The sequence below is a fragment of the Oreochromis aureus genome, linkage group 20 (assembly GCF_013358895.1).
Source record: "Oreochromis aureus strain Israel breed Guangdong linkage group 20, ZZ_aureus, whole genome shotgun sequence".
Taxonomy (NCBI): Eukaryota; Metazoa; Chordata; class Actinopteri; order Cichliformes; family Cichlidae; genus Oreochromis; species Oreochromis aureus.
Genome location: NC_052961.1, coordinates 8,596,251 through 8,623,768, shown reverse-complemented (window position 1 = coordinate 8,623,768; position 27,518 = coordinate 8,596,251). Strand labels below are relative to the sequence as shown.

Sequence of the window (27,518 nt, the reverse complement as noted above, 5' to 3'; positions counted from 1 at the left end):
TTTATAGTAAGTGAATAGATTTAAAATAAGAGGAAGTCTGTTTATTAGAATCTTGTGGTAAGTAATTTTAGTCCAATGCCAGTCAGATGAATGTGAGAGCTGGAAGTGGCAACCATGAACATGGCAGCAGCATGTGGACTGAGGAGTCGGTCATGCAGAAAAAAAGCAGTGGTCAGCACTCAAGGGAGGACAGATGTACCAAGAGCACGACTTTAGCTATCAGCAGCAATGAGGGCAACAGAGAGGGCTATTAGCCAGCTAAGGTCAGGAACTCCACAGAGGGATGGTGACTGTGATGAGACGAGGCTTAGCTGTGCTCCATTTTTAATGACACCCAGCCTGAGGATAGATGTTGAGCATCAGTGCTTATTCGACCTGGTCTGACACGAAAGCTTATGCTGCTCAACTTCGGTCAAAAGCCTCATTAATCCTTTTGGGAGATATCAGTGCAGGGAGACTCTCATGAATGGTAAAGACGCATACTGAATCTCTCCTCGTTTAATATGACAGTAGCCAATCTGAGCCACATTAGGAGCTTCAATCACATGTGGAATTATGGCATGCTATATCGGACAGGGCTAAATCATCAGAGTAGCTGTTAAATAATACATGACTAAAACTGAACAGGCTCACAGCAGCTGATCAAGCACATGTTCTTAAAATGTCAAAAATAAACTGGGTGAGTTTCTGTGGGTCATGGAAGAGGTGAGTCAAACACCTGTGTCGTGGAGCTTCAATTATATATCGGTCTAGGACAAGGAGGTGACCATGGAAACGGAAACAGAAACTATAAGAAACCTGAGAGTGCAGGTGAGATGCCTTCCCCTTAAGATCAGACAAGTAGCACACAGGTTAAGCCTCTCGCTGCAGGTAGACTGTGCTTCCCTTTGTCTCACTATGGACCAGCCATATTTATTGTTTTGTATACTGTTGGAAGTCCTGGCTGTAAACTGTGAGTAAGCTTCTTTTTCTCCAATTTAAAGTTCACAAAAATACGATCATAGCAAACAAAGTCAAAGTTGTGATATTGTGATGGGCTAACACTCTTAAAACAAAAGTGTGGAGTTCATAGACTGGGTGTCTTCTTGGATGTGCTGCAAATGCATGAAATATAGCATTAGGATACACCTAATCATTTTTAAAATATCCCTTTTAGCTGTGCACTTGCAGTTCTGATGATGACTCAGAGCCATTTCCATCTGGGTGGAAGGGAGAGGAAGAAATAAGTGTGCACATTAATTTGAGTTAATCTTTAAAGATGATAATAATTCAAAGTAAAAAAGACATATGACTGCTTTCTTGTTAAAAATAACTGTTCTTATTTACAGGTAATTGTTTCATTTAAAACTCAGATTTTTAATGAAATTTAAACAGTTCTTATTACATTATAAATACTTTCATCTTTTAGCATGTAAACTGTTACCCACTACAAGCAAAACATCTTCCTGAGACAAAGGGCTTTTGAAAAGGAATTGAACTTGAAACCTCAGTAACAATAGATTCAGTCTAACAACACAAATAACAATAAGTAATTGTGGCCAACACCTGCCTTTGTGCCCGGAAATTATGTCACAAAGACAACAAAAAAGGAGATTCTGATAAAGATCTTGACCAGGACTGTGATTTGAGAAGAAGCAGCTTAAAATATCATTTGGATAATGATTTAAGACTTGCCTAGACTTGAGCTTTAAAAAAAAGAAAAACAGTAATCTATCACTGTTTAATCTTATCTTCTAAATCTTTTCAATTTTCTTATTTCTAGTTACAGTTTAGGAGACAAAACACTCAAAGAAACCCAATCTTAAAATGTTTACTTCCATGATCTTGCCTAATGCTTTCTGATACACCCACATGTGTGTTAACCTCACACCCAGTCACTGCTGGGTGTACTGTAGCCTATAGAGTTACCATTTTGTTGTTGAGATCCACCCCAGCTACTAATTATAGCCTGTGGTTAGATAAAAGCATTTCCGTGCCTAAAGGTTCTCTCAGTTACTGGGATCTACAATTTTCGTTTCATTGTTTAATTTTCAAATATTTGCCATATAGATGCTTTGTGAGCCTTAGACAAGATTTTAGAAAATATGGGGTCGTAGCTCAAGATTGAAAAATTGCAAAAGTCAATATAATTTAAATATTTTAGGTATTCACATTTTTCTCTTTCAATTATCTATTAGGCAAAATTATATTTTCCAGTGAAAAAGGTTGCATCAAAGCTTTCCCTGATGGGGTAGTTCAGACACTAACTTGGTACCAAAGTGTCACTTCTCATAAGACTATAGAATTAGCTCATCTTTTGGTAAAGTGTAACATATCTCCACACCACACTGACAATTTGGAGACTCATTATTGAAATCAATTTTGAATGAAGTTAAACAGAAAAACACACAAAACACTAATTATTAAAAGCTTTCAAAGAAATGATCCTATGTCTAAGAATAGTCTAGACTTGTTCTGTCATGAACCTTTGGGTTCACAACAAGGCTTTAGTTGGCTTTGCTTATAAACCCATCCTTCCATTCTCTTGCGCTCATCCAGTTCAGGGTCTGGAGCCCATCCCAGATGCCATAAGGCAAGAGGAAGGCTAGGTCGCCAGCCTGTTGCAGGGCAAACAGAGATAGACAGCCATTCACTCTCACACTCACACCTAATTTGGAATCACGAGTTAACCTAACCCCACTACCTCCATGTCTTTGGAGTATGTGGAGAGAATGCAGATACAGGAAAAACATAGGTGGTGCATTTCAAACCCAGAGCTTTCTTGCTGTGAGGAAAGAATGCTAACAACTGCACCACTACACTGCCCCTAAGTATTCAAATGACAATTGTGAAGGCCGAAGTGGCTTTTAAATCCATCATACACTAATAATAACATGATGCTGCAATAATATGATGTGGAAAAGACAGTTTTAAACGTTTTAAAAATATCTATACTCTTACTGCTTCCATAGGGATTAAGATGATAAATAAGAAGAGATCTGACAGCGCACTGTTCAGACTGCAAAAACCCATGATGGTGTGCTGATGGATTTTTTTGTTTTGTTTTGTAGCTACAGGGTACCTTGCAGTCACTGAGTCAACCATGAACTCCACTGTATACTAAAGTATTAGCATTAAATATGAGGCCATCTGTCCGACAGCTAACGCTTGATTGAAACTGGGTCATGCAACAGGGCAATGATCTCGAGCACAGCAGCAAGTCTCCAAAAGAATAACTGGAAAAAAACAAAACAAAAATCAAGCTGTAGCAATGGCCCAGTCAAAGTGCAGACCTTAACCCAAGTGAGATCCTTTAGTGCGACCTTAAGACAGCTGTGCAAAAGTAATTGCCCACACAGTTCAATGAACTAAAGCAATGTTGTAAAAAAGAAGAGTGGGGGAAATTTTCTCCACATTGATGAGAGACTGATAAAGTCATACAGAAAACAATGGCTGCTCACTAATCTCAGATATATTTAATACACTGCCCCATTAACACAACCAACAAGCTTGACCAAGAATACAAACACTTAATTTTAAGTTACAATCCATGATGGAAAATTTTCTGTAAATTCTGTAAGTGCTGAAATCTGTGTGTGTGTGTGCGTTGTACAGTGCTTCTGTGAGTTCTTTTAAGCTTATTTCTCCTCATGTTATTCAAAACTTCAAGGTCCAAGGGAAAAGATGTGATTGCAGTGTCCTCAGCAGCATTTAAAGCCACGAATACACGAAGCGAAAAAATATAAAACTGAGCAGCTCACTCAGGGGCAAAAGCATTGTAAACACCAAAGAGTATTCCCAAACAAGCACAGCTTCCAATTAGAATTAGTTTTACTCCAGTATCAGCTATACTCAGCTTATCCTTGAGTGTGGTTGTGGGCAGCATTTTGGAGACGTCCATACTGATGGTGTTCTCCTTTTCCTTTAGGCAGACTGAGATAGATTGTGGGCTAGTTCAGGCCTTCTATTTGTGTTTCGCCCAGGTGTCCTTTAGAGGGTTGATTCTGTTTATAAGCTAATCAGATCAGGTCCAAATTGAGTTAAACACCAAACAGGCAGTCAGATCTATCCTCACTTAAGCCAGTGTAAAGTACTTCAGAGATGAGATTGCTTTTCATTGATCTGCTGAGCCACAAAGCATCTGTGCGGTGAAATCCTCTGTGGTTTTCTTTATGACCTGAATAGTTTGCACTGATCTTGTAAAGGTACTAATAAAAGAACAACTGAGTTAGCTCAGTGTGGTTCACACCAACGCCTTATGGACTGTTCTGTGTGTTTCTTTCTCTAAATCTAATCCAAGCTGAAATTTGTCATTGCTTGTGTGTTGCAGGTCAGTACGTTGGAGAGGAACGTATAGTGGGAGGATATGCACCGGTTCCACATTCCATCAAGTACATTGTGTCGATACAGACATTGGAACGAAAGCACTTCTGTGGGGGTTTCTTGATTAATAAGCACTGGGTAGTCACAGCAGCACACTGTAACATCGGGTGAGCTAATTTTCTCCTGTTGATTTACCCCTATGGATTAAAACAGTTCTATAACTTAAGGCAAAGTTAACTTGATTAAGTTTTAAAATCAATCACACGTCACAGAAAACCCCATGTCTTTGTGTTCAGATTAAACTTTTTGTAAGGAAGCAAAGGCCTGTTGATATAGGATAACCTCAATTTGACTTCTCAATCCAGTAATTTCAAGTCATATCATACAGTCAGATCTGTGGCTTATCCTGACTGAGAGAAAGCTAATGGCAACGATAAAAGCGCACCATAACAATGGAGCTTTGTTGTACTGAAATCTGACACAGATCATGACGACTGATCAGAATACTTTATTTAGATTGCAAACAGTTTGAAGATAAGGAAGCAATATTTGTAGACAATGTTCTGTGCTCATTCCAAATTCTAAGGTTTTAGCAGCAAATCAGCAAAGTGATAAATTACAGTTTCCAAATGTCAGTATCGCTTATTTCCCTGTTAGTCAACAAACAGTTACAACTGATCTCAAAAAGCCTTACTGCATTAACAGCAGTTAATTATTTATATATCAGCAGAAAAGCAGCTCAGACTCCCAATTTGATGTTAGCAACCAGATTTTAATGAAATGCAAATGTCTTCATTAATGACAAATTTAAAAAATCTTTTTTGGGTTTTTTGAATGGATGGATGGACAAACAAACAATCAAACTGTATCACTTGGAAATTGCTGTTTTACATGACAAGTACAACCATCACTTGTCTATAATTCTTAACAAGAATAAGCAAAAGAAGGACAGATATAACTCTGCGCTTTCTTGTCTTTTTACCAAATACAACCACAATGTTTTCCCAACTTCCTATCTGTTGTCAAACATCCTCAAAAATTACATTTCCTGCAACAGGCAACAGGAAATGGGGTTTTACACTGTCTAATTCAGACAGGAGACATTAGAATTTGCTGTCAGCAAATTAAATTTGAAATAACATAGGAAAACCTTTACTGCCCAACTTCCAGTGTTACAATTCACCAGAAACCTGAAAATGTTGCCAGGAAATCTCTGTAATGTGTGTGTGTTTTTTTTAAAAAAAAAAAAATCCTCTGTTTTCTTTATATTCAACGGGAATACATTTAATCTAACTGAATGTAAAAGTTTCACTTTTTCAAAACATTCATACTTTTTCTTGACCCTGCAGAAAACCATTTGTTTTTACCTGTAGATATGATAATCCCAGCATATGAAGACACAAAGCTGAATGAAAGTCTACCAAAGGTGCCAAATGCTTTTTCTGCATTACCGTGTGTCTTGGCTTATGATTTCCTACAGCAGTCTGATAAAAAGCTTCACAGATCAGTATTTTTTTTATAGATAGAAGGCACATATCACACAACAGAGGCAACTCAAAGTGTAAGAGACCATAAAAATACATTTGGCAGTTTCAAGCGAATGGGCAAAATAAATAAATAATGTAAAAATTTAAAAAACACTGACGAAGCAAAGCTATTGACGTTTGCCTAAGGAAAAAAGACTAAAAAGAATCTAGAAAACAGATACTGAAATCCTCAAACCAGGTCAAAAATCTATAGAGTTTATGAATTTATGGACTCTGGCCTCAGCCACATAAAGACAGTTACAAAGTCTGCCTATTGCTGTCTTGAAAATATAGAAAAAAGTAAATAAAAGTAAAAATGTCTGTCTAAAGTAGATACAGAAAAACTCATTCACACATTCATTACACTACTGTAACAGTGTCTTGTAGCACACTGCAAAAACTCAAAATCTTACCAAGAGTATTTGTCTTATTTCTAGTCAAAATCATCTCATTACACTTAAAATAAGACAGAATCAGCTAAAGGGCAACATTTCAGTAAGCTAAAGGAACTTGTTTCAAGACAGTAAATCTTAAAACTAGAAAAAAACTAGACAATTTTCACTTGTTTCATTGGCAGATTTTTTCACTCATTTCAAGCTAAAATATCTTGTATTAAGTAAAAAAAATCTGCCAATGAAACAAGTAAAATAACAGCAAAGAACCTTCAGTAGGCAGGACGAGGAGCCCTAAGTCAGTGATTTCATGACAGTTTGACAAGAATGATGCAAATATGAACCTGGACCAAAGATAATGTTTATTTAACAGAGTTGTTACATCCTGTGGTACTCTTGGTTGAGCTGTGTAAATGATCCCCATGCACTTCTGATGACATGGTCCAAGTTTATGCTTTCTAGGAAATAATTTTGCAGATCAACTGGCTTCCTTGGATTTGACCTTGAAATACTACTTTAGAAGTTAATAAAATGCAACGATAAAACAAATGCAAATAAAACCACACTAAAAAAAAAAGTTAAAAAAAAACAAAAAAGAGAGAAAATCTACAAAATATGTAATAAACTAAAGTATTGCAAAGAAAAAAAAATCACTTCTAAAGCTAAAAAGATGTTGTGTATGATGTGTATGTTTGGAGTAGTTAAAATTTATAGAAGGAAGAATAAAAAGAAAAAGAAATTGTTGAGACTTGAATAAAGTTGGACGTAGGGACTGTTTAATATCATTGGGAAAATTATTCCATGTTACATGCAACAAAACATGACTTTACCATGTTTTTTAAAAAAAATCAGTTATCATCTACTCATTTATTTTCTTTACCTCTGTTTTGGATTTGTAAACTGTAGCCAAAAAACACAACTACATGTTGTTATTTAACTGCTGATTGTGCAATTTGGCAAAAGGTGTTATATCATTATTTGCTATCATTTTTAGAATGAATAAGTTTCAAGCTAAAGGGTGTCATTACTGTTTGTTTCCATATAATATACCACGCTGCAACAGGAAAAGCCTCTCTGTAAATAATAACCCTAATAAAGGGCCACACTCCAGTTAAGTGTCCATGTTCCAGGGACTTGGATTGCGCATGCTAGTTTACTGGCACAGCTGACGAGGAAACACCCAAATGGATCAAAGCCAGCTTTTACACAAATACATCTGTGCACCTCCCCTTATTATGTTATTGTAAACCCATAGGCATAAAACTCAATAGGTCTTTTCCAACTCCAAGATCTGGATTTGTCACTGTAGTAAAACCACAACTGTTACTATTAAAAGGAACAATGGCTCTGTTTTATTTAAGAGCAGCCAGCATGTAAAGTATCTTGACGCTGAAACTGGAGTAGGTGAAAAAGATTCAGCAGTCGTCCATTGTTATGCTTATATGTGTGGTTTTCATGATGTGACAAGCCAAAATGTCTTTTATACCTGTGATAAAAGGCAGTGTCATAGATCAGCGTTACAGACCTTAGGCTTCTGTTGCATTTATGACTTAGTTACAGAAAAAAAGTTGACACTTCATTTAAAAATGAAAGAAATCAGCTTGCCTGTGTTGATATACCTGTAAAGGTTTTCAGAGTGCATGCAGAGGAAATGAGAAAAAAAATAAACAGAAGAAAAAGAAAAACCCCATTAGATGACTTATGGCATTCACCTCCTGCATTCTTCCCTCTCTGGGAAGACCACTGGGAGCACTGTGAGAATCATGTTCTTTGATTTCTCCAGTGCCTTCAACACCATTCTTCCCACAGTCCTGAAGGACAAGCTGGATAACTCAGGAGCGGACCATCACCTTACTACATGGATATTGGACTACCTCACCGACTGACCACAGTATGTGAGAACTCAGGCCTGTGTGTCGGACAGGGTCGTCTGCAGTGCGGGTGTCCCACAGGGAATGGTTCTGGCTCCGCTCTTCCTCACCATCTACACTGTAGACTTCTCTCACAACTCCACCCAGTGCTTCCTACAGATGTTCTCTGACGACTCCGCAATAGTCGGCCTCATCACTGATGGGGACGACAAAGAGTACATTGAAGTGACCCAAGGATTTGATAAGATAAGATAACCTTTATTAGTCCCACACGTGTGGACTGGTACCAGCAGAACTACATCCAGAACAACACTAGAAAAACCAAGGAGCTGGTGGCAGACTTCCGCAGGCACAAACATCCTCCACTGCAACCACTAAATATCCAAGTCATGGACATTGAGGCTGTGGACAGCTACAGGTACCTTGGTGTACATCTGAACAATAAACTGGACTGGACTCACAATTCAAGTGCTCTCTACAGGAAAGGGCAGAGCAGACTGTACCTGCTGCGGAGACTCAGGTCTTTTGAAGTGAAGGGCCCACTCCTAAAGACCTTCTATGACTCTGTGGTGGCTTCAGCCATCTTTTACAGTGTGGTCTGCTGGAGCGGCAGCATCTCTGCTGGGGACAGGAAGAGACTGAACAGGCTGATCTGGAGGGCCAGCTCTGTTCTAGGATGCCCTCTGGACCCAGTGGAGGTGGTGTGTGACAGGAGAATGGTGGCTAAGCTGTCATTTTGGACAACATCTCCCTCCCCATGCAGGAGACTCTGACAGCACTGAGCAGCTCCTTCAGTGGCAGGCTGCGGCACCCACGGTGTGGGACGGAGAGACTTCGCAGGTCTTTCCTCCCCACTGCTGTCAGACTCCGCAATAAAGACTTTGCAGATGACCACACACGTGCAGACACACACACACACATATATCCAATATGCCATGGTAGCCTTCGCCTAGTCTCCCTAATGTGCAATAATACCAAGTGCAATTTTCTGATGCAACATAGTATTTTGTTCTATTTTGTATAGTACTTTATTCTATTTGATCTTATTCTATTCTGTTGTTTTTCTTAATTTTTGCTGCTCTTAACTTTGTATTGTCTAGTTTCTGCCGTGATAAAAACAAATTTCCCATGTGTGGGACTAATAAAGGTTTATATTATCTTATCTTAAATCTTCTTTTACAGACATTTGACCCAGAAGATGTAATTTATCTTTTTTTCATCTACAGGGTGAAAAATATGATGATTGTTGGAGGAGACTACTCTCTTTCTATATATGAGGGCACAGAGCAAGAAATCCTTCCCCACATTTTGGTGCCACATCCTTCATACAACAAAATCACAAACAACTGTGATATTATGCTTATTAAGGTACATAATACATTGATTTTATTTAGTTTCTTTTTATTTTATTTTGTTTTATTTATTTAAAACATGTTGCTTCATTTGTGTCTAACTCATCACACTGTCTACAATCTCTTCAGCTGAGGGCTCCATTCTATCTGAACAGCTACGTCTCCATCGCTCTGCTGCCCAGACAGGGCGCCCCCATTGCAGAGGGCAGACTGTGTCGTGTGTCGGGCTGGGGATACACAAATCCCAGCGGAGGCCAGATCCCCTCCACCCTCCGAACTGTAATGCTCCCCATTGTCTCCACAGAAAAATGTAACAGCAGTGAGTCATTCAGTGGCAACATCACAGAAAACATGCTGTGTGCTGGTTACAGTCTTGGTGGAAAAGATGCCTGTCAGGTAAGAGCATCTCTGCTTTATTTAAATTCAAGATACGAACATGGCAACAGTTTTACAACAGCTTTCAATTCAGTTTTATTTACGTAGCACCAGTTCACTATGACAGGTATACCATATGGCTCAACATAAAGCAACCCAGAAGATTAGAGGGAGAACCCCAGTAATAACATTAAGGGATTGTTCCCTCTGATGCCAAACAATTGGCATATTTTCTCTGACTGTTTAGAGAAAGAAGGGGAAAAAAAGAAGAAGCATTTTATGAATGGCTTTAGGGAGTAAGGCAAGAAAGTAACAAAAACTAAGGCCAAGAGAACTCACACATTTAATTACACACATTCCTTAAGTTATTAGTTATTCTTTAAGTTATTAGTCATTAAGAATAACCGAGTGAGTGAGTTACTGCAACAGGCCATGGTATATGCATTGAACCCAAACTCTTAGCTGCTTCCACAAGACAAGAGACTGATATCTGAAGCTTGTACCTCAAAATAAATATTAGTTATATTTAAATGGCTTCATAGTTTAGTAGTTTACACATTCGCTTAGCAAGTGAAAAATCCCCAGGGAGGAAAAGAAATGCCTTTGGGATTATCTTTGTCATCAGGAAGGGCATCAGGGCTTGGTGACCCATTGTGACTAAGGAAGCAGCTGAAAGTAGATACTTTGTAATTATAGAAATGGGCAATGAAGGTAAGGACAGAATGAAAAACACATATTATACATATGTATTTGAATTTCTGCACACAATAAAGCTCATAATAAAGCTGTATGTTGTATGAAAACTAATTCATTGATAAAGTTTGATATGACAATAAAAAATACAGGCATAGGACTCCATTGCTCTTGCTGTCAATAAATCTCTCCTTCTTGTTGATTTTTTTTAATAGAAAAGCTAAAATTAACCTTGTGTCAGTTTGGCTTCAGCTTTTCTTAGAAAGCGTATTTGCAGAATATATGTAGTTGCAAGGCACATTGTAAGTGTCTAAAATATCGTGTGTTATTTAAGTTATCAGCCTGTTTTCTGTATTACTGTTCTACATCTTCATTTATTCATTCATCTCTAGAGCCCTACTGCTCTACACCCCAAGAAAAATATTTAAGGCTCTGGCTACAGAACTACAGAGCAAGTCATAGAATATCAAAAAGAGATATTTAAGTTTCTTGTTGAGTAATGAGTAAAGACTTGAGTAAAGATCACGTAGCCTAACATGTCATCCCTAATGTTTTCTTCCATCCTGCGGTATCAGGGGGACTCGGGGGGTCCACTTGTTTGCGATGGCCGGGTCTATGGTGTGGTGTCCTGGGGGAAAGGCTGTGCTGATGCTCAGTTTCCTGGAGTCTACACTGCTGTGTCCAAGTTCCGCAGGTGGATAGACAACACCATATTTAGCTACTACAGCAGATGCAACAAGAATTAGAGCCCAGTGCAACTTTTCACTGTTGCCTTATGTGACCTAAGTTAGGCTTGTTTTGCCCTTCATGCACATTTGAGTATATGTTCATGTGTTAAAGGAATATTTAGGAAAATATTTTATTTGCTTTCTTGCTCAAATTTGGATAAAAAAGGGCGCCTTTATATGAGGCTACAGTGTGGGGCCTGTCAAAGGTAACAAAACAAACCTCCAAGCGCTTTTAAGTCTTGCACGTGACTTGTTAATATTTCCAGCAGGTAAAAAGTTAAGAGCATTGTCAGTTTCTTCTCAGTATTGGCAACAAAGCAAATCTGACAATTTTCCAAACTAGTTCTTGAGCGGTTGTTACTTGACCTCAAGTAAATGTTGTATCAGTCGAAAGCTAGAAACAATGAGCAACCGTTTTTGAGTTTTACATTTAATTTGCCAGCTGCTGATCTATTTTAGGCAACTCATAAACAATAGAAATACAGTGGAATCCACCAATACTCTCAGGCAAAGCAGAACACATTGAAAACATTTCCACAGCATCACGATTGAGGTGCCAAATCCTTCAGAGTCTCGTGGAAAACAGAAAAACATAGTCATGATACTATGGTTGAGTCATGATACATCACAGTTTATATGTTCTAAAATCCTTTAAGAAGTCAAGAAAGCTCACAGGCACATCCAGGACAAATTACTCTTGTTTCACTAAAATCTGATCAATAATGTAGGAGGAGTAGCAACATTGTGAAAATGAAAGTGCCTGTAAAATTATAAAAATGACGTTGACCTTGATTACACTTTGGGTGAAGACCAACTAGGGGATCATTGTGTGCACTGCACGTTTGAGTATATTCTGACAACTACAGTGGAAGTAGCAACAATTCTTGTGAACTCTGGTGAGATGGACAGACAGTGGACACTTTGCTATCACACACGCTCATCGGTCCTTTGGCTGGATGAGCGCAAAACATATGAAATGCTGTAAATAAAGCATGCTTACATTTAACTGAGTATACTGTAGCTATTACTGTAACATCACAAGTCGTATAGCTTGTTCATGAGTCACAGAAACAACAGCAGGAACTGAGTTTACTGAGTCAAAATGTAAAAAACAACATCTGTTCAATGTGAAAAGAAATCATTTAAAAATGTATTTCCCATTTTTTGATATTCAGTTAATCAGTACAGTTTATATATACATATATATATGTTTTTTGTTCTATGAAAATCTGATAACCCGTAGGTTAGTCAGATTAAAACAAATGTTTAGAGATGACACTGGTGGGTAATTTGCACTATTCTATGGCATTTGCATCACCAAATTAATGAATTATGGAAAGAATCTAAATTTGAACTGAAAATTAAAATAATGCTTACTTTAAGTTCAAGAATCGGCTGGTTCAATTGTAACGCCCTTTTTGCTTTTTGAGGGCCTGTGATAGTGAATTGCGAAATGAGCATCACCTGGTAAAAATTCATGCTTCTTCTAAGCTAATATTGATTTGACATATTATGCACAAATGCATTGATTCATTCCTTCAAGTCAATTTTTAATCAATAAATATATGCATGCATAAAAAATTCTGTTCTGTCAATTTCAATGTGAACTCAGTTACAATAACTAAGGAACTATATAGTGTGTGTGTGTGTGTTGTGATCAGCCTGTGTTTTCAGGCTGAAATTCCATCAGTCAGAAAATGATCACTGCCAATTTGACATGATATATTCATGGTCTGTTTTAATGTAGTTGCATAAACTGTAATGTTTTTTTCCTGTTTTTTAAACTTCAATAAATTACTAGTCATCCTTTTTTTCATGCACTCTCTGCCTAACGTCTGTGTGTGCATTTACACATTAAATGTTACAGCTCACAGGCCTGCCATCAGCCTTAAGTTAAGTGGAGACCTTCAATAACGCATTACATGGGCTTTTCGGATAGATAACTCACAACTCTTCATGCTGTGTCATTTATACAAGTCAGTAAAAGCCTCTGCAGGGGGACAATTAATAAGCTACTACACTGATAAATTATTTAAAACTACAGCAGTCACATTTGATATGGAGTGTAAGTCTTGGCTGCTTGTCATTAGCCTTACTCAAGCCACAGAAGAATTACCCTAAAACTGGAATACCTTCATGAAATATGCATGGAGCCAGTCGTTGGACTCCTTCCTCCTCCTCACCAGCAGAGATTCCCGCAAGGGCGAGCCGTCACGAAGACAGGTGAAATCAGTACAGACTGCATCACACCTGATAGGTGTTGGCTTATCACAGCAGAATGAATACTTGATGGCCTACTTTAGAGGGAGCTCTAGTTTCATGGCTGGTCCTGTTTGCTCTGTGTTGATGGGTGTGTCAGTGTCCCTTGTGATTGATGGATTTCAGGGTCTTTTATGCTGCAAATCTTATAGGCTTGGTTACATAAAGGCTTATTCCCTTTGTTCTGGCATGAGAAAGCCACACTCAGGAGTGTTAGGGTATATCACCTGACATGATTGATCCTAAGCTCCCTATATGCACCCTAGGTCACAAAACGAAATGTACTTTAACGGGTTTCACAGAAAGGTATTAACTGAGCCATACATATTGTGACCATTCCCTGAACAGTTTCTCCCAATGGGCTTTTTGTCAGCTGGGAACACAAAACGTGTTTTACAATGATAATGGCCTCTGTTACTCAAACTAGGTCGACAGCATCCATTATTTTCCAACAACTGAAAAGCAAAGTTGATTTTAAAACCAGAGTTCTACATGTGCAGTTTTTGGGATGGGATGATGTACTGATATGTGGCAAGTGGTGATAATGTGATTCTTTGTATAGAGGTAAGTAAAGGAGCATCGTTCAGAATTTATCTGGAAGCTCCCAGGAAACTAGTACCAGTGACACCTGTGGCCTTTAGATTAACTTAGTCTTTATTCTCTTACTCATAATCGTCACATGCTAGCATACCATGACTAACATTAGCCAAAATCATGATAAAACATTCGCAAGACTGTCCTGCATTGTAATCTTGAACTACTGTGATGTATGTGCTCTTTGTCATGTATAATTTACACTGAGTGAGAGACCATCATACAAAGTTTACTGTATACTGTATACCAAGCTTACTAATTACAACAAATTTGACTTTAATAAACCCCATCTGGGCATCGCTCATAACTATTAGTGGGGAAAACAAGATATTACACGGTTGATTTTTAGAATCATTAGATCATTTATTGTTGGTTAAAAAAAACACATAATTTCTTAGTATGATTCATAATGTTACATACATGTTAAATTATTCTCGATATTGTTGCAGTTACTTATTGTCAGCAGATTAGGCATGCAACTCTCCCATCTCTGAACAGTTACAAATGAGCTGGCTGAACAAAAACAGCTGGTTATAAGCTAATGCTATGCTAGCTAATGTTTGGCTCAAGTTTCACGCTTTACCTCTGATAAACACTTTGGTTACACTGTCACATCATACCACAGTTTATTTGCTAAGTGTGCAAGTCCAACAATGTTAGATCAACTTTAAAGAAAATTTAGCTAATTCCAGCTAACAGAGGCTAACAGACTCTAACAGCGACAAAAACAGCAGCATTTACAGACAGAAATTTCTTCAACAACTCAGCTCATTATCGCTGTCATCAAAGAGAAGTGAACTTTATCGACTCATCTATTCCATTCACAAGGATTTACAGCCTCTGCCACTATAAAATATGTGGGCACCTGGAACATTGACAGGTAAGAAAAGCAGACTGACAGCCTAAATTTTCTACAGATGAACTGGAGCCAGATCTGTTTGACCTACAGCGTCCACCATAGCTGTGATTATGCATTTGAATTGGGAGGTTTAAGAAAACAGAATTCAGTTGACTGCAATATGGAATCTGCTGACATCTAATAGTGATATTTTACACATTGTAATTGTAAGTGTCACTATTGTGAATGAATGAAAAATTTGACTTTGACTTTGAAAATGCATACTATAGATCCTATAAAGCTGCTGATGTTTAATGAATCTAAACAACTGGAACCAACAAACATGGCTCCTGTTAACATTTTGTCAAACCAGGATAAGACTGTTTACGGCTAGGTCTCATTATTAACCTCTTGCAGACAGGTCTGTACACCTCTGGTAAATCATGCACATGTATTTTGTTTTCTCTGACTGTTACTGTGCTTGTAACTTTGATCTTTCCATTTATTTCATATGAGATTTTTTGGACAATGCATGAAAGTGAATGTTAAAGACTGTGTCATGCCAGAAATGTGAGTGTTGGCGACCCAGTGATAGTCTTGAGCCCTTTTAAAGTGTGACAAGCAACATTTGAGCGGTCCTTTTTTGTTTATGGCATGCATGCATGCATGCACTGTCCTATCTGGACCAAATTGCCTATTGCTGACACTCAGGAACCTTTTTGAAGATAAATGCAGACAGATAAGAGGAACTGTCAACAACTCACAACAGAAAAAAACTACGTAGCTATTTATAAGAGATGACAGAGGTTTTAAAATGCACATGACTTATCTGAACCACCAGGGGGCATTTGATCATTAAAGCATAATGAATAGAAAAACAACAGATGAGGTGCAGGCCTGCTGGCACTTCCTCCTCTTCGCCTCCTCTCTGATTATAATAAGTCTTTCCTCTGAAGTGTTGTGTCTGCACATAAACCTGTTACATCATCCTTCTGAATTTAAATTATGTATATTTAAAAAAGTAAAAGTTCTGAAAGGTGTCTTTACATTGCTAGTACTCCTCTATTAGATGGAAAAAGTAGAAGGGGAAGAGAACAGCACAGGAATAGCATGTGTTACCTGAATGTTCCTGGTCCTCTCTACTTATTATTGCTCAGGTGCAGAGTCTTGGAGGCCAGACAAGTGTTCGAGTTCAGTGGGATGCCAGGAAGCTTCGAGCCATGACAGAAGCTGAGATGAAAACGTGACGGGATTATTGTGCAGTCCTCTCGTCAAAACCAGAGTCACTCAACTTCAAAAACAACCTCTTTTGGCTTTCTTTCTCCTTCTTTTCTTTCTCTTTTGACCCTGAAGACAGTCCATACTTTATTTAAAAATAAATAAATAAATAAATAAATCTCTCCTTAATTCTTTAACATGACTTCAGCCAGGGGGCTTTTTTGAATCTGGGACAAGAAGCATGTGTAAAATATGCAGAAGATGGAATAATTGGCTCAGAGGCAAAGCTTGAATTATGTTTTTTCCCCCCTATTTTATACAGGATAATCGTTACAACAATGTGCAAACATTTATACACAGACATGGACAGAGGGGCTATCAGAAAATAGCCTGCCTTTATCACTGTGCAGTCAGGCATTCTCTCATAGTTACTTCTTATAGTGATAACATTCTGTTAGGCACCAAAAATAGATGCTGGTCTTGAACAGGAGCACAGATTCACTGGATAATGAGTAGGCTGGGTGACTGAATCAGCCACTCGAGTTCAGACTACTTCCACTTTACAAAATACAGCTCTGGGAGAGTTAGTTGTTTAGAGAAGCCTCTAATGATTCCTATAATAGCTAATGGTTCACCTGAGAGTGAACCATTAGCTATTACAGGAAATAAGTCATTGATTATGGTTGCACAATTTTTAGAAGGCAGAATTCTTCATTTAAATGAGATCTGCTAATATTTCTGCTGATATTCTGGGAGATTTTACAACCACCTAAAACATGGGCTGTTTCTTTGAGAAGTGTTTGGGGCTAAATGGTGATGAATTTCTCAAGTGTTGCATCCTGACAGCTTTGGCAGTACACACCTGGGAGAGCAGACCTGAATACTAAAAACTCTCAAAGTTTATGGAGTCAGGGATATGCTATACTGAATGACAAGAGCAGGAAATACACCCTCATGTATTCAAATGGCTCCTTATGGTTCAATATATCCTATATATAATGAGTCTTTCCACTTTTTCCCTCTAAAATACAAATACAGTGTCTTACAGTGAGCCTGCAGTGTGTGTGTGCATTTTTAAAACTCTACTGTGCAGGCCTATTGTGATTTGGGAGAAACACTGCAGGTGTAGCTGCCCATCATCATCAAGTTGCCTATGCCACCTAGATGTGGGGGATTATTGTGGTTACATAATGCACAAACGTTAAGACAAAAGACATCTGTTCAGCTGCACACAACAATTAGTTCACTCAGACAAGGTGGAAACATTTACAGAAAGAGTCTGAGGCATAAGTACAATGTAAAATGTCAGACAGACAATCTGAAATGGTTTGAGGCGCAGGGAAATAAAGAATGATTAGCATTTAGAAAGAGGGATGATAATTGCAAATAACAGCACCACGGCTTTCATGCAAGGCATTTAGCACAGAGGATGAGAGAGATGTTTTCATCCATCTCAAGAATCTGTGAGAAGATTCTTCGGCGTAACAATTTCACACACATTTTAATAACTTTATTTGTTAACCGATTATTGAGTGCAGGCAGGAAAATGCTTCTCTGCCCTTTAACAAGTAAAGACTGACTGATGAGATAGACTTTGAAAAGCTACTGCTTCAGTCCTCCCACTTATTTTTTTTTTCTTGCCTCTGCTCCCTTCCATGTCCTTTTAGTGCTCAGTAGATTTATCAAGTTTCCCCTCAGAGAATTTAACAGAAAGTAGAGCACTTTAATCATGTTTCCTAACTTAGGGCTGCCATCAAAGAGAGCCTATGCTTTGTTCTGCTGAGAATATATGGCTGCTAACCCCCCCCCCCCCCCAAAGCTTCAGATCAGAGCACACTGACATTATTCCCCCACCTCTTTACAAAGTGATGACAAGATAGACTCACTTGTGGAAGCATCACTTGTATATTGTTGTGTATGCCTTAATTCGTAATGCTACTCCAGGGGTGGAAAATAATGGAATACATTTACTGAAGTTTTGTATATATGTATAACTTTTTTGAACCAGTAGTTTTCTTTAGTAATTTTATAATGGACCGTTTCAGAGAAAAATAAATGGTTGGAGGTAATTATGAGGCAGCCAGCTTTCAGTTCTGATCTGGTTTAAATAGCTTACATAGCAGTTTACTGTTTTCACAGTTGAATGAAACATTGTGGCAAAACAGAAAACATGAAGAAATACAGAACAGTGCTATAAAACACAACCAGAACACATACTAAATAAAAAACATGTTGTGAATACAAAAAATGTAACTAATTATAAAAATATTCAAGAAAACAAAGTAGAATCAAGTTAAAGGTCACAAGGTAAACTACTATTTTTTTAAATTAAATCTTTGTGATTTATGGAACTTCTGAAGTCTCCTAACTGTTGATCATGATGGAATGAATCTAAAACTATAGCAGATATTTGCTGCATATCACTCTTTAATCACAAGCCTTATAAGTAAACTATTGCTTACAAATTTAGCAAATAAAGATTTTATGTCAATAATCATCCTATATCTTTGGTAATATATAGATACCATATCTGTAGTACCTAAGTCATTATTTAAATAGATTTGTTCCCAAGCAGCAAAAGGGGCCTGTTATGTTCATTTCTGACTCTATATTCTGATTCTTGGACTCTACTGTAACTCTGACTGAAGAATTTGTTCCTAATTATTTGAAACTATGATCATTCTTAATATGAACGTTCCAAAATTATTTTAGGTACATCTTACAGGTACTAGTCTGGACCTCCTTTTGCCTTAGTCCATTACAGCACAGATTAAACAAGGCCATTCGAGTGTAGTGAACGAACTCATTGTCATGTTCAATAAAGCAGTCTGAGATGATCTGTCTTAATATGCTGGAAGCAGCCATCAGCCATCAAACTTTGATCAGGAAATGCTTTTCCAATCTTCTACTGTCCAATATTGTACTGTAGCTTCAGTTTCCTGTTCTGAGATGACAGGAGTGACACCCGGTGCGGTCTTCTGCTGTAGTTCATCTGCCTCAAGCTGTCAGCATGTTGTGTGTCAGAGGTGGTCCTCTGCATACCTCTGATGTGTGGTTATTTGTGTTACTGTTTGCATTCCTCTCAGCTTGAAGCAGTTTAGCCATTCTCCTCTGACCCCTAGCAACAATAAGGTATTTTAAACCAGGAAACTGCTGCTCAGCTTCCTTTTTTTCTGTGGGAAATTCCCAGTGATTCATCAGTTTTTGAAACGCTCAAACCAGCCCATCTGGCACCGACAACCACGCCACATTCAAAGTCACTAAAATCATCTTTCTTTCTGATGCTTGGTTTGAACTTAAGCAGATCATCTTGATAATATCTACATGCACTGGATTGCTGCAAATTTATTGGTTGATCAGATATTTGTGTGGACAACAGTTAATGCATAGAATACTATCAGAGCCCATACTGGTGATATTGTATACTGAACATTTTTATTTTAATTTACTCTCCTTATGTAAAGAATCTAAGTGCTTGTTAAACCACTAAGCGAAAAATTGTTGAGGTACGTAGCCTTTGATTACTTCTACAAGCAGTCAAAGTATGCAACCGTGTTAATTTAAAACTTGACACAGCAGAAGTGACGCTCATGTCACACTTGAATTACGCGTCAATGTCAGATGGTGAGAAAGACAACATTTGGGGTGCAAATGGAGGATGTGTGTGGTAGAATAAGAGAGCTGGTGTCAGAGGGGGGCGATGTGATGAGATTAAACAAACCAACCAATCACATCCGAGTTGACAGCATGTTTCAAACAAGCCACAAGGCTTCTTATGCCAGTGGATGAGAGTAACTGTCACGCCTTCAGTTTTAATAATACGCATCCATGTCTACTGTCTGATTTAGCACTGAGCTCCGATTTTATATAACAACAAACTATAAAGGCAACAATGCTGTTTTACATCTTGCTCTTGTTTTGTTTGCCTCCAGTGTACAGGCCACATTGCACAGAAGAAGAGAACATCCGCCCGCACTAAATAATGCACTCTAGCTAAATGTTCACACAGCTACTGAAATGTTTTGATTAGACAATAGTGATTACACCAGCAGCATTGCTGTGAGGAGAAGAGAGAAGAGAGAGAAAAGTCCATCGTTAACAGAGGGCCAAGAGACTTTTGCTTTGACATCCATGAAACTAAACAAAGTTGAAATTGTGTAACTCAAAAGGTAACAAGAGGACAAAGTGGGGCAATTAATCTTCTGTGCTCTGAAGATCTACTGCGTAAAATTGATGCTGCCACTCAGAGAAGACCATAATCACGCTTCCATCCAAATCTAGGAGGGAGACAGAGAAGAGATCTCCAGAGCTGTCGTGCAAAGAGAAGCAAGGGAGGATTTGACAGTGATTGGTGGGTGTGCTGTGGATTGGTCCAGAATTTCTTTTTGAAGTTGAAACGCTCAGACAGAATCTTAAATGAACTTGGCAAACAGTCTGAATGTTCAATGGATCTCCCCGCAGAGAAGCTTTACTTTAACAAGCTCCTTTAGTGTCGCAGGAAAGAAATACATTCGATCCAGTGTCAGAGAGCACATGGGGTGTCACATTTGAGTCTGAGCTGTTTTCATCATGCGACTCTCTGCAGACTGCCAGCCGGAGAGTGGGTGTCAAGCTCGCTCTGCAGAACTGCAATGTCAAGGGTGATCCAGCAACTTGAAACACTGAAAAAAATTATCTCTGTCACTCGGAAAATGAAGCAGAGCCAGAGATAAGGCTGTTGCCTTGAAACTCAAAGTGGATCAGGCTCATCAAAGCGGCGGCCTCCTCCTTGTGTGAGCGTCTGTAAAAAGCTAAATCTTTTAGCTCTTGGTTCTGTCCAAAAGACCTGGTTTCAGAGAGAACAGTGATTGAACAGAACAAGTCATTTCCGCTCCTGTGCCCCCCGGCCGCCAGATAACACTTCCAGTTGGAGATGGCAGACAGATTAAATCTCATCCATATGCAGAATGCAAGAACTGCTGTCATCCCCTCTTCGCTGCCAACTGGTGATTACTCGTAGAGCGGAGGGGGTGATCAATATGGTGAAAGAGACTGATTAAATATTGGAAAAAACCAGCCTGATCTAAAGGTCCAGGATCCAGGTTACTGCCTGGCTATTTGCCCAGCAGAGTCAGGTGTTGTGAGGCCGCAGAGCCCCAGGGTGATGCACGGGCTCGTAGCTGGAGTTTTTTTGAATGCAGAAAGAGAGCAATCTGTGGAAGACAGCACCATGACACTCCCTGTGAGGCCTGTAAGTAAATAAACAAGTAATTTTTTAATTGTGGTTTGGGAGTTTTAAGTAAGCCTAAATGAGTTTTGAAACAAGACAGCTAAAAGGAACTAGCTAAAAAAAAAATCCACAAAAAGGGTTAAAACACTTTCCCATAAATTAATGACTTTTATGTGCTTTTTATGACATACTCTTCTTCTGCAGTGCAGATGCAGTACAGTTCCTTCTTTAGACAAATAAAAGACTGCTTTAGATGTTTTTATCAGAAGAGCAGAGGGAACATCATAATTGACAAGGTTACATAAAGATAATTTAATAATGTACTGAAGAGTTATCTAACTTTGTTACGTCTGCTTAATGTAGCAGCACTCTTAGGCACTTCATAATGACACTTGATTACCAGTTAATTCATTCTGCATACAGTATGGACAGATTCACTGCCAAGATAGCCTTTTATTAAGTATTCAGCATCCAGGCCAACTGTTGCCCTACTTCGCAGCTACAAACAAGTCTCCTTGCTTAAAGTTCAAAAGTAAGTGATGTTACCTAATTCAAGAATAATTTTAGGCAGTTTCAGAAGATGCACAGACTGCACTGGTTTCATGGGCAATTGAATCAGCTCAAAGCTCCTAGTCTAATGAGGCTTAACACTCATGATAAAAACAAAACTAAATGTGGAAATAATCTGTAACAGTTGCCTATAAACAAGAATTATTTGCCAGATTAGACAGCATTGTACTAAGATTCATTATCTGCCAGAGGCTACCTGAGAAGGCAAATAAAACGATGAAAACAAAAGCATCTGTAGCAGTAGGAGCAACATTGCCCAGTGTGCCACTGGAGACACAACAGGGCTGATGCCTTCATTAGTGAGGTGTGCTCATTAGGATCAACAATGTGTGTTCGCCACTACAAGCTGACAGTCCTGTTCTTAAACCCTCTGTCTGTGTGAGCTTCCGGTATTTTCACTGCATTCATTCTTTGAAGTAAATTGAATGTCTCAAAGGTGCTGGATACGTGAGACTGGAGTATATTTGGTTAAAGTGAGATTAACTGTATTTTACATTTGTCGATTTGGACAACTAGCACATTCCCATGCTACAGTGTTTGTTCTGTTCATGTCGTTGGAAAACTGATGTACTTAATCATACTGAGAAAAGTAAAAACTAAGTAAGGTAGCAAAGAAATAGAAGAGAAATGTGGTAATGATTATACCTTTATATATAGCATAATATAATTACATCTATTTGTGATTACAGGAACACTTCAACCATTCATTGTCTAAAAGAAAAGTGTCCTACTACAATCGACAGCCACAGACTGTCCACTCCCCTCATTTTAGTCCACTGTTATTCCCAACTCCACCAAGTCCACCAACTGTCCTGTTGGTCCGTTGTTCCTTCTCATTCCTTTTCATGGTTTGTCTGGCTAGACTCAGTGAGTTTATTTACATTGTTGATGCAGATAGTGCTGCATACAAAGTGTTTTTCAGGTGCCCAGTTCAAAAGTCTAGTTTGTACAAATTCTTATGGAAGGAAGGGTCCATAAATTCCATGAATGAAGAGACACAAAAGAAATCTTAAGCAAGTAAACTGAAACACAGACCTACAGAACACCAAGGTGAAGACTACCACAGTTAGCCACCACTCAGGTGAAGACTGACCGTCAGGTCCCAGCTTAAACAACAAATAGCTGATTGTCAGATGATCCACAGGTGCTTGATTGATTCAGGTGCGTGCAGGAGAGGGCGGAGATCCCAGAAGGATCCCACCCCTGTAAGGCAGGTAAACACACCCGCACACATCGCAGCAAGCACACAAACAGAGAGAACAAAGGGGGGACAGAGAGAAATGGTGGAGACACACAGGAGGACTGGAGGACCATGATATTCCTCTGATCCGTTCATGGTGCAGGTGTAAATAAAGTTTCTGTAATGGTACTCAGCATCTGCCAAATGTAGTAAACAGAGCAAAGATTTTTTGTTTTGTTTTTAAGTGGCGGGCCACTAAACTGAGATTTAATCAAAAATTTCCAGTCCAAGTGTTGTTACAAGAAGTTGTATTAATTTATAAATTAAAAGGAAATGAAAAGTGTGCCCACTGGCTGCCACCAGGAAGCCCTGAAGGAGCTAGAAGGACCGAGGTTAAAAACCACTAGCATAATATCTTAAAATACTAAGAGAACAAAGCAAGCTATATATTAAAAGTACAAGATAAGGGCTGATGAAGCTCCACACAACCCAGACAGGTACAGGTTTATGATTCCTGTAGAACTTCTTCGACATTAGTCTCTCTGGGGGAAACATCCAGTCACAAGTTATTAGTCATCATCTAGCCAGAGGTACATTTACTGCTCATGTACAGCTTGGAGGACTGTGTTAAATCAACTTCCTTCATTGAGCAAGTCGGAGAGACCACCTGATGTATGGCCTTTTGTTACCTAAGCACCTCCCACGAACACTGACTGTCTCCAGGACTGCTGGACCTCTCAGAGATCTGAGAAATCCCATACACTACATTTTCAAACAGGCTTAACAAATATATATGTACCAATGTACAAACGAAGACATGGAGAAAGACACCAGAAAGAGAGGACAATGAGAATTTATTTTCAAAGTTAAGGACTGCACATGATCTTAAACTTGGAAAATTAAATCGTTTTAGGTCAGATATTGACTCTTTACATGCTGTGTTGCTGAATGATTTTATTGTGAAATCTCTTGCAGAAAAAACTGAAGTTGCTTATATATATATATATATATATATATATATATATATATATATATATATATATATATATATATATATATATATATATATATATATACATTGTTATGGCCAAACTGGTTCGTTTGCAGTAATTTAGGGAAGTTTACAGTGTGGTTGTGATATTCATAATTGATGTTAGAACATACATTTGAAGGTTTCCCCACCTGCCAAGTACAGCTTCATCACCCCTGTGTAACAGGGTAAATAAAATGGAAAATAAAGAAGAGAAAAAAGTTCATGCAGGTGATTAACCCTGTCACCTCACAGCAAGAAGGTTGGAATTCACTTGCCAAGTGAGCCCCTTCATGGGTTCTCTCTGAGTAGTTTAAACACATGCATATAAGGTTAACTGGTAATTTCAAATTGGCCACAAGTGTGATTGTACACATGAATAGTGTCTTTCTGCAATAGACTGGCGACCTATTTCACATATTTGCTTGTTTTTCTTTAAGATATTCGTTATAGCTGCTTAAATTGCAGCTAAACATCATACAAAAACAGATCTTGCTGTGTGCACTTTGCTTTGGACAGCCTCAGAATGTGGCACAATGTGAGTTTGGTTTGATCTGCTGTGGATACTGAAGTCTGTACCAAGGCATTGCAGCCAACTGCTATAATATCATCATTAAGTGGAAAACTGCAGCCACCTCAGGGAGCATTCATGACTCCATCATGTCCTTTCATCATACTCTGCGCTAGCTGTGAGAACGCTGTTTACCCCAAGCTTTTCTTCACTTGTCATGTGCTTCCAGAGAGCTCTGACAGAGAAGCAGCATCTGTTACTGCAGAAAAACTGCCTGTAAACCTGTGAGTCACTCAAAGTGACCACTGACAACTTAATTTATTTGAGCCCTGAGCTACCAGCTCAAGCTGGTCTCGGTGTTTTTAATTTGAAAAGCGGTCACATAGAGGTACTGTGGTCTTTCTAAATGCCGCACACTGTGCTGAAATATGAAGCTGCTGGAATGTTGCTGGTTCAGCTTCCCCAGTGAATACACTGGAAAGCAGTGATGCTCTCTTAATCTGCTGTAGTCTTAATGTGCTGAAACCGAACAAAGAGTATAGATCTAGTGTAAATTAAATTCACTATCTACTGTCTACTGTTTCTGAAAAGGCCTTCTTTTGCGAAATTCACAGAGGTTCTTTTTGGCAGCTGATCGCCTCCAGAAACTTGTTTTCTTTGCAGTGCTCACTGTACACTACCTGGATGTTTATACTTCCTTTTTACTCATGAAGAAGGTCTGTTATCCAAAGCTGTCACATAGATCAATGTATTTGATTTCATGAAATTGATGTTTTCTGGAAGTAAAAACAGTTCGTGTCCCCAAAACTGAATAAAGATGATTGGTGTTCCGCTCTATCGCTGTTCAAAGGAACTTTGTCTTCCTCTCTTTTCTTTTTATTCAAAGTCTCTTTTTGTCTGCATGACCTTTCTCGCATTTCACACAAATCCACAGAAATATTACCCTCCAAAAGATAAAACTATGAGAGTCTATTGGCCATGCTCCCAATCTCCAATTAGAATTATCCTCTATCATCTGGGTCACAGAGACTACGTACCACAGAAAGTACATTTGAAGGTCACACCCAAAGGCTCATCAGCCTCTGCTTGTAACAAACAGAAACTCTTGTTTTCAGAAAGATGTGAACATGTCTAACTGAATCTTTGCTGCATATCTTTCGGCCCTGTTTTTGTCAAGTTATGCAGAAGGTGTCCTTTGGCAGCAGTGTATGATGCATCAGGTTGCAGTGTTAGTGGTTTTATGTTTTATTTCAAACCATCATCTTTTTTATAAACTTAACCTATATGTTTTTAATGGCTAAACATAACCTGTCAGTCAAGTGAAATGAATCAGCAAGTAAAAAAGAGAGAGAAGTTCAAACACATAATCCAAATAAGACATGGACAAGAATCTCATGGCTAATAAACCTGCAACATATGCTACCGATCACTCCTCCAGTCTCCTCCATGGATTTTGTATCAGGTGGCCAGTAGTGCCGTGGCTGGTGCATTCCGGCAGCAGTGAAAGAGGACACTGTACCCATGGCTGGGCATAATCAACAGACACGCAGACATCGTTTGCCAGTTCACAGGCTCTGTATTTGCTTTTCCCTCTTTCACACATACACGCACACACACATAAACACAGACACACACTCAGTTTAGCAGGGCTGGGCACGCTGCCGTGATTTGTCCAGTGTGGCAACATGCCCCAGCAATCTCAACTCAGGGATACTGTTTCCCTCTGTCGCCAGCCTCGTGTGGCTGGTTTGGCTGTAGTCAGACTGTGTCCTTGGTTTAGAGTGTTACTGTGTAAACAAGAGAGATTGATTAGCAAAATGCCAACCAACCTCACCTAGCACTGCCCCCTCAACTGCTCCACATCTCCCCCTACAGCTAAGTTAAAACCACTTCCCGCCATCAAAGGTATTTTTTGCATAACAGAAATGATAAAACCGCATTGCATTGGTGTATCAGCCTTTTGGCGTTTCTACTGTAATTTATAAATGTGTAAAAAGTAAGTCAAGTGCAGTTCTCCCTGATGCATACAGTGAGAGTGAGCTCCGTGTTTTTTCTTTTAATGCCGAATCAAATTGTGGCGGATTTTTGGATGACATGTATACCTATATATACACTATATACATATATATATATATCTGCACTGAACATATATACTTAAACTTTCAAGCAGACTCTTAAGCATGAGATGTTTTGCTTTCACCGTGGTTTATTAAGCTAGTACAGTAGCAGGGCAGTTAATGCCGGGGAGAGTCCTCCTGAATAACTCATTCTCCAGCTCCGGTAACTAACACAATGTTTTTCATGCAGCACGACCAAAACATGTCTCTTAAAAAACAGTAACATTGTAACAGAGATACTGAACACATCACAATAACACAATAAAATCACCCAATCAACCCATTTAATCTCTGCAAAATAAGTGCATGCATTTTACTCCTTAGACTTCCCCTGCACACAATATGTTTAATTTTTTTAATGTCATAGGGGGTTAAAACAGCAACAATTGTTGCCGGTGGGATTAAATGGGTATAATTACAATACTATATAATCATATATACTCATATACACTAGAATGTTTTATATATGAGAATCACCATATTAGGCATATTCTACTACCTATAGATGCATACTGCATTGTAAGATTTAATAATTAGGATTAATGTGTGATGTTTGACCATGTCGTGACCTATTGTGATAAGCCAAAACAAAGGGTTAATCAAAGGTTGCCCTCTGCAGATGGCCCTTAGCCAAAGTCCTGACCGGCCCCTGGCCAAGACTTTGGCCGGTACCTGACCCTGCACCTGCTGTTTTTGGCTGAAGGACAAGTGGAAAGTTACCTAGCAGCAGGGGATGGGGTTATTGGTCCCTAT

General features: G+C 38.7%; 1 protein-coding gene across 1 annotated transcript; it reads left to right on the top strand.

Moving 5' to 3' along the window:
* The first annotated feature begins 768 nt into the window (after positions 1-768).
* Positions 769-11,257, top strand: LOC116321965 (trypsin). The gene is made up of 6 exons (XM_039604303.1): positions 769-810; positions 3,051-3,057; positions 4,310-4,469; positions 9,318-9,459; positions 9,573-9,839; positions 11,087-11,257. The coding sequence occupies exons 1-6, from the start codon at positions 769-771 to the stop codon at positions 11,255-11,257; spliced, it is 789 nt and encodes a 262-aa protein (XP_039460237.1).
* The last annotated feature ends 16,261 nt before the right edge of the window (positions 11,258-27,518 follow it).